General features: G+C 43.1%; 1 protein-coding gene across 2 annotated transcripts in view; it reads right to left on the bottom strand.

Annotated features, from left to right (window-relative positions):
* OSBPL10 (oxysterol binding protein like 10) overlaps positions 1 to 13,109 on the bottom strand; it is a 334,921-nt gene that overhangs the window by 230,539 nt on the left and 91,273 nt on the right. For both annotated transcript variants that reach the window (XM_064378585.1, XM_064378586.1), the window contains exon 2: positions 2,510 to 2,685. In XM_064378585.1, the coding sequence (XP_064234655.1) occupies positions 2,510 to 2,685 (176 nt within the window). The remainder of the gene's footprint in view (positions 1 to 2,509; positions 2,686 to 13,109) is intronic.

The following is a 13,109-nucleotide window of genomic DNA, read 5'->3' as shown; positions in this document are numbered from 1 at the left end:
TCTAACCTTGGGTAGCTTAACATGAGCAGCAAAGGGCACTTTTTCAGGGTCTTTGCTACGTACCAGAGCTGTACTGTGGTGTTATTAGCATTTACGAAACAAGCATGCAGCTGAATTACCATTTTAATATGTGTTCTCCAAGATTCACGATTGGACAGAGCAAGATATCAACTGCTGCCTTAGAGAGCCTCAAATTTCCCCCACGGAGACGTTAACGTGCAAGTAGTCATATTGTATAGCCATGTTCTTCCAGCTATACCCTCTCTCTCAAATAATATATATAAAAAGTTATTCTTAAATATCATGGGCATATAACAGGCTCTAATGAAACCTAAATCATCAATTTAACCACATAACTAACTGCATAAATATTATAATATTAGCTGTAAAGGTTGACTACGAAAAGCAAAAAATGATTCCCTGGAAATCATAACTGTTTAAAAAACTGGGACTAAGTGTCATTTTGTCCATAAAACCTGACTTCAGCTCAAACTTTCAAGAGAAGAAATCTTGAGTTACCAAGTTGGAAATTCTTTGGCTTAGTCCCACTTAAGGCATAAAGATGGCCCCTCCAAATCCCAAATGATTCGTCTATCGAGAGGCCTATTGCGCAAGTCTGATTTACAGAGTGCCAGGTGAAACAAACTTCCAAAGACAAAGGGTTTTGCAGAAGTTAGGGTATCTTTCCTTAGTAAACTTGAAGAATTGCCAGTTTGTGACAGTACTGGCCAAAGGCTTCGCATCAAAAATATTCCCAAAAGCTGTGCGTCTCATGACATCATGGTCCAACTCCTACTACGAGCAGGTAACGTGAAATGAGACACCGACAGCCAGTTACCTGTGGGATGGGCTAAGGACAAGCCTTATACGTGCGAAAATTTACCTTGACTTTTTTATAGTTAAGTTTTAGTTAAATTTAGCACTGGCGACTATTCCATGCAGATCATAAAACCTCTATATTTGCTATTAAAATTGCCCTCTAAAAAAACGTAGGGTTTAATAATCCAAAGGATGTTAATGATTCCATGGCAAAATAAGATGGCTCAACTGCTCAACTGTCAAATTAGTGGATTTTTCTTTTGCATGGGTTTGTGTCATTTCATAAACCACAGGCAGGGTGGAAAGTGCCATTGAGTTTTTCGTCTGCTATTGTTTCTGCACTGACAATTTATTAAGCAATAAATGGCAAAGCGAAGCCAAGGACCATATAAATCTAGGCAGCTGGAATCCACACTGCATGAATCTCAAAAGAGAACATGAATCTTATCACATCCCTGAAAAATTTTTGTCAACTATAGACATTTTTACTTCATAGGTTTTTGGATTGTTTTATAGATTCTGAAATATGACTTGTATATGGATAATAAACATTAGTTTATTCTATCTCTTGGATAGTAAAGCTTGGCAGTAGAATGGTGAAAACTGGGCTGCGAGGTGAGGAACCTAGTCCCTCAGTCAGACTCGGCAGAGGCAACCAGTCACGGTCAAGTGCAGAGAGCAAGCAGCCGTTTCTTTGTACTTAGCTCTTACTTAGTCAAAAGAAAATGTTACATTAAAAAGGCAGAATTTTCAACCACCTCTCAATACTTAATACATACTGCCTTTTCTCAGGCCTTGATAAATAATATAGACTCTGCATATCCATGTGTGTGTGTGTGCGTGTGTGTGTGTGTGTGCGCGCATGTGCACGCACATGTGCACATGTGGGCATTTGGATTTGCTGTTTCATTATTTTATTAGCAGAGAAGTGGCAGAAGAATCACAGCAATGCAACCATAACAGATCCTGGTGGAATGATCTAGCAATCAAATTACACTGTAATTTTATTACAAGTCTGACATTTCTGTGAGACGGATGTGTCTTGAGGGTGAATGCTGGACTCCCTGGAAAGTCATCCTCCTTTCTGGGATGCTGGGCAGGTATTTATTTTCTTTTTTTCTTTGTTAAAGCAAAGATATCCGTTTTGAAGGAGCAAAGAAAAGGGAAGGAAGCATGCAAAGGGTCACTAACTCCATTCCAGTTGGCTTCTCACCAGGCTCTACTACGGTGGATTGAATAAAACTCAAATAAAGGGGCACTTTACTAAGAAATGGTGCTAGAGAAACTTTGCGGGGAGGACACTAGGACCTTTAGAGGGCCTGTTTAGCCCTCACAGCACAGCCCTCACAGGGCACTAGAGTGAAGAGTCACACTATTAGGTCAAAGAAAACATACTGAGCTAATACTCAAGATCTTCAAAGTCCTAAGGCGTGCTGCCTTGGCAATCACTCACTTTTCCTTTGTTCTTAATTCCTCAGTTAATTAGGATGAGGCATTCCTAATGTCAGCTCCATCTCCCCACCCCAGGGATAAGAAGGGCAATGTGTGTCACCAGAGTCCTCCCCACACAGCAAACTGTCAACGGTAATTAAAAAAAACAAAAAATCGACAAACAAGAACGCCATCGCCATGGCAACAATAAACATAGCCCACGAGGCCTGTCTGCAAAGTGACCGGGAGAAGGACGCACCTCTCAGTTTAAACATCTCTCCGTTAGCAGAGTACACGACCAGCATGTGCGGAGCTTCGTCGCTCAGGGACACTATGGCTCCAGATAGAGACAGGGCTCCTCGCGGCTTCTGGTGTTTGCTTTGCTCATTCACAAAATACTGCAGGATGCCAGCCTCGAAATCCAGCACGAAGTACCTGCACAGAGAAACGACAGGTCATCGTTCTTCTCTCCTACCCTCCTCTGCACAGCAAGGCAGAAAAGCAAAGTGATCCGAAGTCAACATCGAGACTCCAGACGCATGAAGCTGGAACTAAAAGTCCCTCCCAGATGCCCACAGAAGTCAGCCCGAGCAGGGAGAGAGCACTGGATTCTTAAATCAGAACGGAGCTCATAATGGGGCACTGTGGGCAAGGGCCAGGTCCACTCAGGATTTGTGCCATGCCCACTCTTCACCTGGTACCCATGGATACCATTAAACCTCAGAATGGCAGAGACCAGCAGACTGCAACACAGACTCTTGTAACATGCTCCATATGAATTCACAGGAACAGCTGGAATTCACAAGGCCTCCAGGAGAGGTAGCTTCACACCCAGATAGCAGCAGCAAGCATGGTCTCCAACTTCCTGCCAGTGGCATGGGTACCACAGGAGCCTGAGCACCTGGCAGCATCTGTCAGGGAACTGGAGGTGCTTCTGTGACCACCTGGACACACTCCAGCAGGTCCACTCACACCAAGGCAAGGATCCTCCCTGCTCTGGGAGGCTGAAATGCCACAGAACTCTACATCAATGGTAAAAGGAGGAGAACTGCCATTTGCCTAAATCACACAATGCATCTTTGTAGCCAAATGTCTGGCCTGATAATTTTCTCAAGCTATTACCTAGTAAGTAGTGTCAAGACAACTTCTCCTTCTCCACCAGGATGGAAATGTCTTCATCTGAGCCTCAGATTCTTGCTGTGGCCTTGAGGCCCAGGCCCGCTGACTTTTCCACCTTCTCACTTCATCTTCCACTGACACTAGTCTTTCTCTCTTCCTTCATAGTCACCAAATTGCCGCCTACCACAGGACCTTTGCACATGCTGTTCTCACTGTCTGGAGCGGTTATAAACTGTGGTCTACACATTTTAATGGTCTACAAACTGCTACCAGTCCACTGCAGCCTTTGGAAACATTTCCTGCATTTGGCTTTGTTTCAGTATTCAAATGCATGGATCAGTTGGACAAGTCTCAACAGCTGAGATACTGTCAAACACATGTGGTCCACACACGCTACATACCAGTCAAGAATCAACAACAGTGCCATTGGCGGATAGGGGGAAGCAGGTCCTTCACCATTGATAGTTTGAAAAACACTTGCCCAGAATGCTATTCCTCCTGCCTGGAATATGGTTCCTACCCCTTCTTGCCATGTTAACTTCCCTTGACTAGGTCAAATATTCTTTCTTATAGCACCTTGAAATGCTCACTCATGGCACCGGCCCCAGCGGAAGTCTATATCTGTGTGATTATCTGATTCAGTGTCTGGTTTTCCCCACTAAACCACACTCTGTGGAGGTGAAAAGTGTTTTCCTCCCCACAGCACCCAGCACTGTGCCTGATACTTCGCTGCTACTCAGTTAACATTTGTGAAAGGAATGAATAAAGAAAAGAAAACCCTACTAAATCCTGCGTTTCTCCATCCACACATCAAAGCACCCGGGTCATACAGTGAACTGATAGATGCAATCTCTTTTACATTTTTGAGGGATACATGGCGAGATTCAACATAGGTCAGATACCATCTGTACTACTAACTCAGGGAGCTTTCACAGTTTTAATATTGCCTTTCACTACTGCATTCTTTTTGATGCCATCATATTTTTGCAAAAAGTTTCAGCAGGTGCTGTGATTAAAAAGACATCGACATAGAACAGGAAAAGAGAACAGCCCTGTCCGGTACGGTTCCAAGGCTGGAGAAGCTGTGTAGTACCCACAGGTACACATGTCCCATTAGTAAGTAAGTGCGGTTATTTAAGAAATTAAAATATTTTTCTTTCAATTGATACGTATTATTTTTTCAAATAGCTATTGAGTTGTTTAGACATAAGTATGTATGAGGTTGTTTGGAACAAACCACTTAAAAAATTAATGTTAGATGTTTATTTTAACCTAGAAGCACCACCAATCAGGAACATTTACGAATCTCTAACCTCGTTGATTCTCACAACAACTTAACAGACTAGATGTTATCCCCACGTGACAAGTATCCTGAGACTTGAAGAAATTAAAATCCAGTCCAACTCTTCGGTGTCCAAAGTCCAGGCGTGGGTCTCCTCCGGCAAGCACAAACCCTTGATTCTCACTTAAGTCCTTCCTTGTAACTTCTCCATGTCGCATCTCCGGGACCTACTTACAAACTTCATTCTCCAAACCTCCCTGCTCCAACAGAGATGACGAAGCTGAAAGCTCCCTTACCTGGCAATACAGGGCCCTACTTATGGCTCCTGCCAGGGAACAAGGCGCTGCCACCTCATTAGCACATGACTGCCCAGGTCGCAGTCCTCCAAAGCTCCAGCTCCTCTAAGAAATCATCCACTTTGAATTATTTTTAACATTTCAGATGGCCTGGCCGAGACTACTATCTACTTTACCCTTCTTCCCTCTTACCTCTCAAGTCATTCATAAATAAAGCTATTTCTGGTTCTCATGAACAGCATGAATAAATGAAGACGCCAGAATGTGTCAGAACCAAGGCTATTCAAAGTGTGATCCCCAAGCCAGCAGTAACAAGGTAGCCTGGGATCTTGTTGGAAACGGGAAATCTTGAGCCTCACCCAAGCCCTGCTGAATCAGAAACTCTGGGGGAGGAGCCCGGGAAGCTGTGTTTTAACAAGCTTCCAGGTAATCTGATGCGGGTGAAGTGTGAAAATCACTGGCAATAATCTACCATCAACAAATCCCTTTCCTCCTCTTCCAGAGAAGTCACATGCAGAACATACTTCTCAGCTTTCCCTGCACTTAGGGTGTGGCTCTCTGAGCTTTAGCTAATAGAATGTGAGCAGAAGTGTGCACACACGCATGCACGCGCACACACACTGGAATGCAGACAACCTTCAGCACAACTCAGGCAAGCCTGGGTCCCTGAATCACCACCTGGAAGGGTATCACCTGCTGAGCAACACACACATCAGACGGCCGTATTAATAAGGAAAAAAGCTTAGGCCACGGGAATCAAGATCTGTTACAGCAGCTGCTAGCCTTACATTAACAAAGACACACAAAAACCTTCCTATCTCTATGTTCACATCCTTCTACTTGAAATTTGCTCCTACTGTTAAATGTGGGGCAAAAACCAAACTCCCTCAATGAGAGAAAAACCAGAGTAACTTCTGAGCACCAATGGTCAAATTATTTAAGTGCTGACCCGGCCTTCTCTTAAGGAGTTTCTTCCACTTGACCTATATTTAATGTCATTTTGAGTGCAGCGGTGCAGACAATGCCCATGGCATGTCAGAACATGAACCATCATCCTTTCAAGCTGAGGAAGGACACGAGGAAGGCTCACACTACAGCATCCTGTGTTGTGTGTGCCCGCTACACACGCATCTGCAGACAGAGATGCAGCATCCCTTTGATAAACATGCCACTTTTTTTTTTGTTTTTGAGACAGAGTCTCGCTCTGTAGACGAGGCTGCACTGCAATGGTGTGATGCTGGCTTACTACAACCTCCGCCTCCTGGGTTCAAATGATTCTCCTGTCTCAGCCTCCCAAGCAGCTAGGATTATAGGCGCGTGTCACCACACCCGGCTAATTTTTGTATTTTTAGTAGAGATGGGGTTTCGCCATGTTGGCCAGGCTGGTCTCAAACTCCTGACCTCAGGTGATCCGCCCGCCTCGGCCTCCCAAAGTGCTGGGATTACAGGCATGAACCACCGCACCGGGCTGCATGCCACTCGTACACAGAGGTAAATAGAAAAGGGGATAAACTTTCAATGAAAAGGCAAAGTAACTTGCCCTCAGTTTCCCCATCCACTCTACGCTGTTGACTGGAATGAAGCAAAGGCTTAACCTCTCTCTCCTTACCACTCCTATCATCTTACCCACAGAGAACTGCCAGCTTGCCAGCTTTCCGAATGCAACCTGTTCAAACAAGTTATCATATATTTGAAGAGGACATTATTCAGGGGCTGGTACAAAGAAATGAATTGAGTGTGGTTTTATTTTCCTGTAAGGATGACAGAACGACCAACCGATGTCACATTATACAGGATATAGGGACACATTAATGATTTTTCACATTGCCTATTTCAAACTGACAACTCTAACTTTCTGCCTCAGATGGAAAAAAAGAACATGCTTCCACCGTTTTCTAAAATAGTTTAAATGCGAATGCACAGGTGTGAATCGTGTGTACTAAAGAAAGTTATCAAAAATTTCCTCCACTCCTAAAGACAGTTAACATTTTTACCATATTTGGAGGGGACTGATGGGACGTTATCTGATTACAAATTGCAACAGACTAAACAAAGTGTTCTTTCAGCATGGCCTTTGACAGTTATGTCAGCTTGTGTCACAAGTAGGTACAGACTGCCTGTAGAGCAGGAAGAACAATTCCTGTGGGTCACATTCCCTGGTAGGAAAGAAATTAAATTTGGTTTCCTGCAGGGTCATGGCTTTGTCAGCTACTGCGGTTAGGAGCCCGCAGCTATATCTGAAAGTCACAGCTTTCATTCTAAATGAAAAAGTTAACCATATTTCTGGATCAGGCTTCATTAAACCAAGTGAAATTGTTAGATAAAATCTTGAAACATTCTTAAAGATCTTCCCTTCTAAAGATCGGAATAAGACAAATCTGATTCCTAGGTTCTGGGTTTTTTAATTAACCTCTTGAAGCTACAGTGTGCAACTTGACTGCTGTGTTGGTGAACTTCATTGTACACAGAAAAAAACGTATTTTCTTTGCTATGTTAAAAATATCATCAATAAAAGAGAAAAAAAATCAAAGCACGTGCTGTGGGGAGGAAGGGAGAATGAGGGAAGAAAGCAAACAAATGCATGGGGAAAGCCATCTTCATTCTCACCGGGCTAACTTCCTGGTGGAACCCTTACCCAGTCCCAAAGCCGGGAGGCAGGGCAGGAGCAGGCCCCTTCCTGGAAAGAGCTGAGGACAAGCCACTGCCTACTAACATCCTTCAGACAAACCCATTGTTTCCAAAAGAAACACAAATGGAACAGGCCAGTGCAGTGGTTCATGCCTGTAATCCCAGCACTTTGGGAGGCCAAGGCGGGCAGATCATCTGAGTTCGGGAGTTCGAGACCAGCCTGACCAACAAGGAGAAACTCCGCCTCTACTTAAAAAATAAAAAAAACCCACAAATGCACACGTATGTACCCTCACATACACTTACATATGTGACACACTGATGCCCACAAACACACATGCATCTCACACACTATACACATAAACACACAAGTTTGCATTCATGCTTACACATATTCACTCATACTTACAAACTCATGCACACTTGCACAACTGGAGGTCTCAGAAGTGTTACACACACATTCATAACCACCCATGCACTCACACTTGAAGGCGCACTCACACATATTTACACTCACTTACACATGTTCTCATTCACTCACGTCCACACACTGCACTGCCCTGACCTACTCACTGTGCCATCTCAGCCTTGCGTCTCTCAAGTATCATCTGTCTGCACAGGTGTACCCATTTCATCACTGCCTCTACACCCCCATCTACCTGACACAGTTTCATTAAAGTTCAACTTTAGGATCTAAAAGTTGACAAAAGTATACATGTTTACTCTGTGGGGGGAGGAACTGGGCCTAGGAGTACACCAACAACCCTTAGCCAAACCCCAGGCAGGAAGAGAAATAGAAAGGAGAGGCCGGGTGTGGTTGCTTACACCTGTAATCCCAGCACTTTGGGAGGCTGAGATGGGAAGATCACCTGAGGTCAGGAGTTCAAGACCAGCCTGGCGAACATGTTGAAACCCCGTCTCTACTAAAATCACAAATAAAAATTAGCCGGGCATGGCGGCAGATGCCTGTAATCCTAGCTACTTGGGAGGCTGAGGCAGAAGAATCGCTTGAATCCAAGAGGTAGAGGTTGCAGTGAGCCAAGATGGTGCCATTGCACTCCAGCCTGGACAACAAGAGTGTAACTCTGTCTCAAAAAAAAAGAAAGGAAGGAAGGAGAAGGGGTGGACAGGTGCAGCAGGAAACAGCTCACTCATGCCAATAGCCAGAAGTTACAGTCAAACTACAAGAGAATTACAAACATGCATGAAAAAAATCTTTCTTTGAAGAACTTTGCTAGAAAGGCTGGTCCTGACAAAAAGCAAAATCATTTCATCTAAATTTAAGAGTGAAAATCAAAACAACAAGCATAAAAAGTCCAAGAAGGGGAGGCTGTGGCCCTCTCCTTAATGACTGAGCAGCACACCTTTCATAGCCACATTACTGCTATTACCAAGAGGGGCTCAGACTCCTCTGAGCCCTGGTGAGGATCAGCCCCTCACTGCCATACAAGATAGCCAGGGCCGTGAAGGCCTCTTACCTACCCAGGCCCGCCTTCTGCCACATGAAAGAGGAATGGGCACTGAGCTCCCAGCAGACCACAGCCTGGTGGAGAGGTGGGCCTCCCTGCTGAGATCTGCCTCGCCTTCCCCAGGCCTCTGTCTTCTGAGATGCATCTGCTCCAAACTGCTAGACTGCATGAGCAAGGCCTGTGAACAGACTTCTGCACCCCAGCTTGTCCTGACCAATGGAACCATGGCAAGTGGGACAGTTACTACCCGACTCTTCCAGAATCGCAGTTGACAGACACCCCCACAAACACACAATGTCAGAGACGGAGACCCTCCCTACCTTCAGCATCTCCCCACACCATGGTTCCCACCAAAAGATTTGCCTGGTACCTGGACAGAGCTGGAAGGAGCCGTTCTTTCCACAATGTACACACTGATTCTGGAGGTTTCAGAAGCCTTCCAGGTCCCTACTGTGCACAAACATCTAAAACATCACATCTCTGCGATCAAGAAGCACCTTGTTTATAAAATTTCCAATCTACTACTTACAGAAAAACTCAGGACAAATCAGCAAATAAAGCACACTCAGTATGTGAAGTGGGAGGCCAAATTACAGATGCATTTTCCTGAGTGTCCCATATGTCTTTAAAGTTAATGTCATCTAGTAATCATTTACTGAACCCTTCTCATCTCCAGAGATAAGAGATTAAAGTTCTACAAAAAAGTTTCCTTCTTGGAGCTACCAGTGTCACATAGGAGGTATCTACACATGTCCAGTGGGGCTATGTCTTAATCATTGTGGTGAAGGAAAGCATAGTATACAACCCCAAAATATGCTCAACCTGGAGGGAAGAAAAGAAACTTTCTTCCTTCCCTGTAATAGTCTTGTCATCTTAGAAGAGTTTATACTCAAAAACCTTAATACTAAGCCCTCTAGAATTTCTCTCCTAATAACCAAACTTCCTAGAAGGAAGACGCTGGATCCTACAGCCAAAACCTTACAACAGGTTGCAAGGCACAGCACCTGCAGGCAAACTCAATCCCAGCCAAGCTTTAAAATCTGGAATCTTCTTAACTCTTGGAATTTGTGGCAATGGCTGGAGAAATGCAGTGGTCTTCTTACATCTCTCAGCTACTCATCTGTGACAAGAGTCCCACCACTGCCACCACCACCACCATTCTCCCAAACCACCAGGATACAGAGATTCCAACACACCCCAGGTGGTATTATATTGTCAGAGGGCCCTCAGGCTCATCACCAAGCCAGGACAAATATACTCAATTACATAAGAATTATATTAGAACACACTACCAGACTTCGAAATATACTATAAAGCTGTAGTATCCAAAACAGCATGGTGCTGGCATAAAAAACAGACACATAGACCAATGCAACAGAATAGAGAACTCAGAAATTAATTCCTGTATCTACAGCCAACTGATTTTTGACAAAGGAATCAAGAACATACATTGAAGAAAGGTCAGTTTCTTCAATAAATTGTGCAGGAACAACTGGATATCTATATGCAGAACAAAGAAACTAGACCCTCATCTCTCATCCTATACAAAAGTCAACTCAAAATGGATAAAATACTTAAATGTAAGACCCGAAACTATAAAACTACTAGAAGAAAACAAAGGGGAAATGCTGCAGGACATTAGTCCGGGAAAAGATTTTATAAATCAGTAAGACCTCAAAAGCACAGGCAGCGAAAGCAAAAATAAACAAATGCAATCCTATCAAACTATAAAAACTTCTGTGCAGCAAAGGAAACAACAGCGTGAAAAGACAATCTACAGAATGGTAGAAAATATTTGCAAACTATTCATCTAACAGGAGATTAATAACCAGAATATACAAGGAACTCAAACAACTCAACAACAACAACAAAGAAAAAAAACAAATAATGGACCAGGCGCAGTGGCTCATGCCTGTAATCCCAGCACTTTGGGAGGCCGAGGTGGGCAGATCACCTGAGGTCAGGAGTTAAGAGACCAGCCTGGCCAACATGGTGCTACCCCATCTCTATTAAAAATACAAAAAAAATTAGTTGGGCCTGGTGGTGCATGCCTGTAATCCCAGCTACTTGGGAGCCTGAGGCAGGAAAATCACTTGAACCCAGGAAGCGGAGGTTGCAGTCAGCCGAGATTACGCCACTGCACTCCAGCCTGGGTAACAGAGTGAGACTCCATATCAGAGAAAAAAAAAATCTGATTTTAAATTGATCATTTAAAAATGATCTGCAGGCATTTTTCAAAGGGTATACAAATGGCCAACAAATATATGAAAAAAAAAAACGCTCAACATCACTAATCATCAGGAAAATGCAAATCAAAACCACAATGACGAATCATCTAATCCCAGTTAGGATGGCCGTTATCAAAATGACAAAAAATAACAAATGCTGGTGATGATACAGAGAAAAGGGAACTCTTATACACTGTTGGTGAGAATGTAAACAAAACAGTACGGCAATTATGGAAAACAGTATGAATGCTCTTAAGAGAACTACAGATAGAGCTACCACATGATCCAGCAATCCACTACTGGGATTTATCCAAAGGAAAGGAAATCAGTATATTGAAGAGACATCTGCACACCCCCATGTTCAGTGCAGCAGCATTCACAGTAGCCAAATATGGAATCAAGCTGGGTCCAACACCAGATGAATAAAGAAAATGTGTTCTATATATGCAATGGAACACTATGCAGCCATAAAAAAGAATGAAAACCCATCATTCTCAGCAACACAGATGGAACTGGAGGACACTATGTTAAGAGAAATAAGCAAGGAACAGAAATGTAACCACCACATATTCTCTCACTCATGTGTGGATAAAACATGTGTGGGGAAAAAAACAATTGATCTCCTAGAAGTAAAAAGTAGAACAGAGGATACTAAGGGTTGGGAAGGGTCGGGGGAAGGGAGGGATAGGAAGAGATTTGTTAAAGGATACAAAATTACAGCTAGACAGGAGGATTTCTAGCATTCGATAGCACTATACGATGATGCTAACGAATAATAAATAGCTTCGAATAGCTAGGAGGACATTCAATGTTCCCAACACAAAGAAATGATCAATGTTTGAGATGATGGATATGCTAATTACCCTAATATAATCATGATACACTGTATGTATCAAAATGTCACTGTGTACCCCATAAATATGTGCCATTTAATGTATTATGTACCCCATAAATGTGTCCATTTAAAATTTAATTAAAATAAAAAATAAAAAGAATGTTTCTTAAAGTTTGTTCCAGCTGCTCTCTGCTTCCGAATCAGTTGAAAAGTTTGTTGAAAATGTGAATTCTGACTCTCAACCCACACCTACAGAATCTCTGTGAAGGTCAGGAAGTCAGAAATGTGAATTTCAAGAAGTTTTTCAAGTGATTCACAAGCACCCTAAAGTACAAAAACACACTGCAAAATCAGAGTCAAAATAAAACCTTATGTTATCCACCACTCTGTTTTTCATCTCGTATGCCACGCATTTCTCTCAATCATTCATTCAACAAACACCTGAACACCCACCTACCCATATAACCAAGATGAATGTTATTTAAGCATTAGCCAACCGCATTTTGTCTTAGTCAAAAAAGGGCCAAACCCTAGCTTTCCTAAATCACAGCACCCCAGACAGTGGGTTTCCTGGTTTTGTCACTTTGGAAGTATTTTTGAGAAAGATTTAAAAACAATGTTTGAAATCACCTGGCGTTCTGAAGGTGGTCACTTAAGCAGAGGGGGCTCCAGGGGCCAGGCTGAGTGACATACCTCAAGATTAACAGCCACCGGCCCAAGAGGTCACTGCTTCAAGGACCTGATAAAGCACCAGCATAAGTCAAAGTGAACTTTTAACACAAGATCTGATGCACCCAGCTTGGATTTGATCTATGACGAGATTCAATCTGCTTTTAAAGACTAGTGATTTAAGCCCCAAATTAAGAACTGAGACCTGTCTTATGAGGATTAATATAGGCTTTCACAATATGGTCTCGTTTCCCTCTGAACTACTATTAACTCTCGAGTTTCTGGTGATTTTAGGTGAAAACTTTCATACCAACGTGTGTCTTAATGCTCACA

This window comes from Aotus nancymaae, unplaced genomic scaffold (genome assembly GCF_030222135.1).
Source record: "Aotus nancymaae isolate 86718 unplaced genomic scaffold, 86718_ANA_hifiasm-v0.15.2.pri h1tg000019l, whole genome shotgun sequence".
NCBI lineage: Eukaryota > Metazoa > Chordata > Mammalia > Primates > Aotidae > Aotus > Aotus nancymaae.
Note: the sequence above shows the minus strand (reverse complement) of the source record. Positions and strands in the feature narration are given on the sequence as shown.